The sequence below is a fragment of the Gymnoscopelus microlampas genome (genome assembly GCF_963454915.1).
Source record: "Gymnoscopelus microlampas genome assembly, chromosome: 15".
In the NCBI taxonomy this organism is placed as follows: Eukaryota; Metazoa; Chordata; class Actinopteri; order Myctophiformes; family Myctophidae; genus Gymnoscopelus; species Gymnoscopelus microlampas.
Genome location: NC_139952.1, coordinates 9,939,109 through 9,947,284, shown reverse-complemented (window position 1 = coordinate 9,947,284; position 8,176 = coordinate 9,939,109). Strand labels below are relative to the sequence as shown.

The window sequence follows — 8,176 nt, the reverse complement described above, 5'->3', positions numbered from 1 at the left end:
CATCTTTCCGCCAGTAATAAAATGATTGGCTCAGGAATGTGTCAAAAACAAAAAAAATCTCTGTGAATTCAATACTACATGGGGTGTGTAATTGATAGAAAATAAGATTTTTTTTGGGGTGAACAACTCCTTTAACATTCTCTGCACGTCCCTGCCCGTGAGGGTCCACTTGGTTCCGTCTGCGCCCTCTCGGAGTTAGACAAACACTCAGCATTTTCCAATGTAGATGACTGTGCAACTTCGAGGCTCACGGCGTCTCCTCTCCTCTCCTCCCCCCGCCCCGCCCCCCCGGGGCCTCCTTTAATATTCGTCCATGTTGTGCCACTTGGCGATCTGCCGCCGCGGGTTGTCGCACACCTCCCGCCAGTGGGTGACGCCCGAGGGCATGGGGCTCTGGCCGCCCAGCACCAGGCGGCCCACCACCTCGTTCTTGGTGGTCCGGTCGAAGTCGACCACCAGGAACTCCACGGAGATGTCGGCCAGCAGCTCGGCGGGGACCTCGTAGATGAAGGACTCGTTGAACACGGGGTTGAGCGTGCACTTCTTCACGTGCGTCTTCTTCTTGGCGATGCGCTTGCGGCCGTAGTAGACGTTCACCTTCACGTAGGGGTCTGGGGGGGGATTAGAGGACGTTGGAATGGTTACATCACTTTAAAGGCGAATAGACCAGTGTTTGTCAAACTCTTTGATATCGAGGACCCCCAAATTGACATATATTAGCCCACGGACCCCCCAGTTGAAAAGATAGAGCCTGGGACCCCCATAAGAGAAGATATTTACAGTTATAGCAGTGATTCTCAAGCATTTCAAGGACCCCCATTTTGATATGCATTAGACTACGAAGCGGACCCCCATTTGATACCATTTTGATTTCTGGGACCCCTAATCTAGACTGTAGTATCATCTGTGTTCATTTAACTCTGAGACAACAGGATCTAAATGTCTCAATGGAAGAGTAGGGAGACCACCTCCAACCACTGACTGCAGATGTACTATATTGTAATAACATACTCTTCCATACAGATGGGTTAAAATAACCTTTTAAGTTCAAGTATTAAATAAAATAAGCGTTTGTCTATGTCAATGATGTTATTTGGAGCAGATGGTGCATTGGACACGAGACACTGCCATCTTTATTGTTGCTTGGACATAATTGCAATGACCTCTGTTTGTCAGGAGATGGAGACAAAGACTTAAAACCTGCAGATTGTAGCTTTAACTATGCAACCCAGTGAAGAAAACCAAATTGCTCTCTTTCTCATTTTAGCCACTATTCCAGGGTTTATGGTATATTCTTGGATATCTTGAAATCATGACTAGGACTGAGACATTTGACCATAGGCCTATAATATTTCTAATTTAGCTAAATAATTGTACCCCTTTTTTCTCTCAATTTACTTATTATGCCAATTAATTTCCACACTGATGAAGACTGGATAGCCAAAACTTTTGTTGTAACTTAAAGGGAGTGTGACATCCAAAAAAAGGTAAATCTGAGGTGAAAATAAGTTAATATGTTGACGACGTCACGCCGTAGCTGGGGTATTTTATAGCTTATGATGTACTTTTATCAACTGTACTGACTGTCACTTCATTTTTTTTTTTTTTTTATATACACAGATTTACAAGTAAAAGACGAGACGACACTTCCTAATTTTTCTAGTCTATTTGATGCGAGTTTTCAGAGAGACCACGTGATGTACAGTATATAATATACTGTATATTATATGATATTTTTGGATCATGTGGAGAACTTTGATCCTGTGATTCTTCAGTGCGATCCTTCACTTGTCATTGTTTGCCAATTCATTCCTCCCCACGTACAGTACATATTTTCTGTGTTGCCACTGCTTATACTCTACTACTGGCTCACCTGCCACTCTATCCTACTCCGCCCTTTCAACATTCCCCGCCCGTTGGACTTGCTAGTATAACGACAAAGATCATCCTCCCCGCCCGGAGGCTTCCCTTCCCTGAACAAGGATGTTTGTGTTCGTATAGGCGGCCTACCCCGGATGCACCGTGGTGAATTCAAACCCCTATGGACCTTACCCCGAGTTTTTGCCCCTTTTAACGTTTGATACATATTCATTGGCCGCAATCACAATATTTGCTTTATAAGATAGTAGAGTATAGAGCATTGGCTCTCAAAGTGGGGTCTGGGGACCCCCGGGGGTCCTTGAGGGGGTTCCAGGGGGTCCCCAGCAAAAGCAGTTAACATAGCATCACAATCATTTAACCACATTTATATGTTGGCTATTCAAAAATAGCAGATATGCAAGCCCACAGTGTGTCACTTTGTGCCACGCTGCGAACTTGTACATCTGCTATTCCTGAAAATGTTTGAAAAATCTTGAAAGTGTTGAAAAAATCTTATGGCGGTCCCTGGCACAAAACATTTTCAGATGGGGGGTCCGCGGCCAATTTAGTGGTCCTTGGCATGAAAAAGTATGAGAACCACTGGCGTAGAGACACAGGAAACCAAGGTCAGGGAAAAGGGAGACATACGAGACATGGCGGGAGACAGGTTCAAACTCGGGTCCTTTCCTTGTGACTCACATGTGGACCGTGCTCTAACTACAGTACCCCCTATTTGTTCTGTTTTATAAATCTGATATACAGTAATATGGCTCACAGGTATTTGTAGAAATGTGTCAAGTCACACTATAGAGATGTGGTCCTTAAAGGACGACTTCACCGCTTTTCAACCTATCTTCATATAATTGGTCCTCACTAATACTCATGATAAAATGGTACCATTTTTTTCTACTCGGTCTGTGTCTCAGAGGAGGGCTGTGGACAGTTCAGAGTCCCGTCTACCAGTGACATCATCAATGGGGAATCCAAGCTAATAGAAACTGCAGGCTTTCTATTCCTGGAAAGTTGCAATGCAATAAAAGAAGCCATTGTTCCCGTGTTAATAAAAATCTAAATAAAAAATGTGAAATCTTGTTGGAAAAATCATGCCTAACGATGATGTCACTGGTAGACGGTTTCTGGACTGTCCACAGTCCTCCTATGAGACACAGGCCGAGCATTTTATCATATTAGTAGTATAGTATTAGTGAGGACCAATTATATGAAGATAGGTTGAAAAGCGGTGAAGTCGTCCTTTAATGGACTGATATTCACTCACATCGAGAGTGAGTTTTGTCTGCTGTTCATATCAAAAACAAAACGTCTCTGTCGGGTGGAAACCTCATATCCAAAAACTGTTACTTTTCAGGATTCAAATTCAAAAACAGCAAAAGCAGCAGATCTACAAGCTCGAAACGCGTTGCTTGCCTGCTACTTTCGATGCTTTTGTGTGGCGCTGTAGCGTGATCAAGTAGGGCGTTCATTTACGAAAAAACACAAAAAGTTAGAATCTGGAGATAGGAGGTTTCTGCCCGACAGCGACAAAAAGGAATGTTGGCAGGAAAGCCCAGCATAGTTTAGCCTTCTGTCATTCAAAAGCCAAACAAGGCCAATAAGTGGCCTTGATGCCCACACTGTCCCAAGCTGATTGAATCATTTTCTCCTCTGCCTGTTTCCTGTCAACGACAGTTCTTAGTTCTGTTAATACACCACTGTCTTTAGTTGAGATTCTGAATTCTTCAATCCCCCTGACTCCCCGTGTTCATCTTTAGAATGAGTCCAGGTCTGAACATAACTTCTGACTCAGGTCATTTGTAAATCATGATCAATAAAGTATTGAACGACCCTGCGCGCGCGTGCATGCATGCGTGCTTGTAATTGTATTACTATACTTGTGAGGACCAAATGTCCCCATATGTATTATCTTATGGTTAAAAATGATTCCTAAGAGATAGGTTTACAATTAATAAAAGATTCAGGTTGGGGTTAAGGTTAGGATTAGACATTTAGAGGTCAGGTTTAGGGGTTGGAGTTACGCCTGATTTGTACTTAGATGTGCACCGGTGTCACACACCGAAAATAGCCGATCTAAAAGCTCAACGTGTCGCAGCGTGACACGTTGTGAGCTTGATCTGCTAGATCTGCTATTTTCGGCTTTAGGGTTAGGGTAAAAAATGTCAAAATATTGTAAAAATGTGTGTGTGTGTGTGTGTGTGTGTGTGTGTGTGTGTGTGTGTGTGTGTGTGTGTGTGTGTGTGTGTGTGTGTGTGTGTGTGTGTGTGTGTGTGTGTGTGTGTGTGTGTGTGTGTGTGTGTGTGTGTGTGTGTGTGTGCGTGCGTGCGTGCGTGCGTGCGTGCGTGCGTGCGTGCGTGCGTGCGTGCGTGCGTGCGTGTGCGTGTGTGTGTGTTACTCACTCCCACAGAGTCCAGAGATGTCCATGTTGGGCAGGTGTTTGGCCTTCATCACCATCACATTGAGCCTCTGGGTGACAGGCTGGTAGGACACAGACACCAGCAGCTCCCCTCGACTGACACACTTCTTACACACACACACACACACACACACACACACGCACACAACACACCAGATCAGTTGTTGACACATTAGTCTGCCAGACTGTTGCCTCCCACAATTTTGAAATGCTTCCGTCATACAGTCTGGAACAACGGAAGCTCTGTAAAATCGATAAAGCGAATGTGGCGCTTCCTCCCCGCTTCCGTTTCGCCTTTACAGTCGCGCGAATGTATCCAAATATATAAATCAAAATCATAGAAGCATAATACAGCTTGCTACTCAGCAGAAATGGAAATTACATTATTTAATGTAAAGATATTTTAAAAATATATTTCGTGAACGGAAATGACGAACAGATGTCAGCGTCCTGCCTCGGATTTCGGCCGGTGTAGTTCCAGACACTATATAGCATTCGGAGATTGTAGTATACTTGAGACACATGGACATTTGATATTATATTTAACCACTTTTGCAATAGAAACTAAAGAAAAAGCTAAATCCAAGCTCTCAACAAATCAAAATGCAATGTGTTGTGAGCTGATAGATAGGCTATTTTCACTATTCATTGCACAATAAAAAACATACAGTATATAGGGGCTTAAGTGGCACAGTAAATACAAAACATAGACAATTGTGTCCTTTCATGCCCGATTACTATCATACATGTTTTGTCTCGCATTGGTTTGTGTTCATCATTATAGTTTGTTACTGTACTGTATGTAGTGTAATGGCCTATCTATTTGTGTATACTATGTGTGTAGTAGACACATCCATTTAAATGTCCAGACAACGTGTCTGAAAACCTAACAGTCTGGTCTGCGACTCTACCCCTTAAGTGTGTTGTACAGTGCAATGTATACAACCTATTGGGCAGGATGACGATGATGTTATTACACATGGAAACTTGCAGACCTGCACTGCAGCTTTGCAATTAATACCGGAGATGGTCCTGAATAATTTCCTATTGTTATGAAATGGTCCAATACATCGGTTCTTCCCGACCTAGAGTCCATGGTCTGCTTATTAGGCCTAACTTATAGAGAGACAAGCTGGCTTGTGCATGTGCGAGTATTCCCCACAACGCTGGTTAGTTTAAAATTTACATAAGCAGGCGATGTCTGCTATAACAAACTACGGCAGCAGAAAGAAGAGTTTTCGATCTCATTTCATTGGGAGAAGGAAAACTTAAACACTTAAACCCTAAATACATTGACCGGGGTCCCCCAGGGCTCTAATACTTGGCCACCACCTTTTTCTTTTCTATTTTGGCCAAATGTTCACCTACTATGACATGCCTAGAATAGGGAGACTAGGGAGCAATATTGACCCTGAGCAGCATTTTAAATATTTCAGAATGTAATGGAGTGTCCTAAAGCCAGACAACCAGAGACCAGAGACATTGGTGGGTCGGTATGAGGTGCTTGTCCAAGGTGTACCTTGGATCATCTGTAGTCAGTAGCAGAAAGGACTTCCTGACAAGGAAAGGACAGGCCTGGAGTGCTTGCAATAAGCTACTGTACATCTTATATGGCAGTCAGACATCTCAAGAGCTACCAAGATCAACCTGTTCAAAGCCTGTGTGGAAAGTATCCTTCTGTATGGTGCTGAAACATGGACAATGAATAAGGAGCTTCGGGATCGTCTTGACGGAACATAACATGGGTGTCCAGAACCTTTCATGGAGGAGCCATCACACTAAAGCTCAGATTTATGGTGGCATCCCTTCCATCTCAGTTGTTGTGGCACAAAGAAGACTCCGCTTTGTTGGACATTGCCACAGAGCAAAAGACCAGGTAATTTAGGATATTCTTCTGTGGAGACTAGAGACTACCATCAAGAGGAACCAGACCACTCACATTTCCAGATGTTCTGAGTAGGACAGACTGTGAATGAACTTGGTGTGGAAAATTAGATACAGAGACCAGTTTGTGTGTGAGCAGCTTGTGTCGGATATCTCGAGGGCACTCAAATGATGATGATGATGATGATGATGATGATGATGATGAGGTGCTATAAATGTCAGTAGGTATGAGCCAATAGTTGGGTCATTTATGGCACTTCCGTGACCGCGGAGAGCGAAGGTCCGTTTCTCAATGGATTTGTCTTCTAGGAGGGTTATTAAACAAATTTAGCCGGGGTGTCTTTTTTAAAACGGCGGGGAAAATTTGTGGGAGACCAAAATCCAAAATGGCTGCCGTGAAAATGAACTTTTTAATGGTTTGACCTACAATGATGCACAATACATGGTTTCAGAGCTTATTTTGGTCAAGGAATACATATATGGTGTTTATATAATGATTTGACCTATTGTCGACCTTCAAATGCAAGATGGCTGCCAATTATGAGCTCCAAAAGGGAGTTTTTTCAAAATCGTCACAGAGCCTTCATATTAGGCTCAAATGAAAGCTCTGCTCATGATGAGTTGAATAATATACAGTATAAGTACACAGAAGTAATCTCTGAGGTCAATAAAGTCAATGTTTGTGTGTAAACAGCAGTTGCTGATTTGCGGTTTCCCATTAAATAGGGTAGGCTACTGAGAATATGGTGTCCAGTTCATCCCATCACATTTTCATAATGAACCAAAAATAAATGAGCTCTATAGCCTAACATAAAATAGTATTCTGTATGCAAAGCTAGAAAGGTTAGTTGCTTGAGGTGAATTTAAAGGTCAACTCATTTGTCACCCTTATTTTGTAGTATTGCTCCCAGTGTTTCCTGTCTGTCTTCCTTGCCTTGTCTAACCAGTCTTGTGATTTTGTCAGTGTTTCCACCTGTGTCCTCCTAGTCCCCCAGCCTATCCCAGTGTTGATTGTCAGTTGAGTTCACCTGTGTCCTGTTAATCCCTGTCTATTTAAGCCCTGTGATTGCATTGTGTTCTTATTGGTCTGTAGACCTTTGTCATGTGAGGTTTTTAGTCGTTGTTCTTTGCGCTCAAGAATCTTGGAAGTGATTTTGGATAAGAACCTCTCGCCAGAGCAGGATGCACAGCACGCCCTCTCTGTAGTGCTTTCCTCGTAGTGCTTGGTCTACCAACCCCTCCACTACTACCCCTGCTGTAACCAGAGTGTCTGCCATTCCAGAGCCCTTGAATCGCTTGTAGATGGCATAGATGTACTGTAGGACATCAGCTGGTGGAAAGGTACGAGGATTGGGAGGATGTCCTTGAACATTTCTGGATTCTCTGCCTTGAGCTCAGTGAGCATCTTGTAGGTGGGCAGGTCACCAACAAGAAAGGAGAATGGAATATTCTTCTGCCACATGGCCTCCACATGTTCCACCATGATGTCATTCACCACTGACTGACTTGAAGGTTCATTGTATGTTGTGTGGTAATAAGGCTTGCTCTTGTTGGGTGGTGGATGACAGCAGGACTGGGCACCACTGTATCCTGGAACTCGCTGCTCTTCAGGTGGTGGTCTTGTACCATGATTGTCTACACGAGACAGTGCATGTATCACAGAGCGAGCACACTGCGGAGCTCTGCTATCAACCTGGGAGTAAATGTCCATGGCATGACAAGGAGTAAAGATCTGGTAGACACTCTGCACAAGAGCGGTGTCTGCATCAGCTTTGCAGACACACTGCTCCTCTATGACCATTGGGCTCTGATGGATGTGGAGGCATCAGCAACCTGCCCACACGAGATCGCAGACAGCAAGCCAGCTATCGTGATCATCGACAATGACGACTTCAAGATTGACACTATGACAGGTGACTCTACAGCAGTCCATCGAACAAATGTCATGTACATGCAGCCAGAGAGCTATGAAAAGAAACCAGGCAAAGAGACTGCTGAAACGCT

The 8,176-nt window shown here is 43.7% G+C and overlaps 1 protein-coding gene across 1 annotated transcript; it reads right to left on the bottom strand.

Moving 5' to 3' along the window:
* Positions 1 to 231: 231 nt before the first annotated feature.
* On the bottom strand, positions 232 to 4,326 carry syt11a (synaptotagmin XIa; the record flags this gene model as incomplete). The annotated part of the gene is made up of 2 exons (XM_084080331.1): positions 232 to 611; positions 4,272 to 4,326. 2 exons carry the CDS (start codon positions 4,324 to 4,326, stop codon positions 301 to 303), a joined length of 366 nt encoding a protein of 121 aa, XP_083936457.1. The 3' UTR covers positions 232 to 300.
* Between the last annotated feature and the right edge of the window lie 3,850 nt (positions 4,327 to 8,176).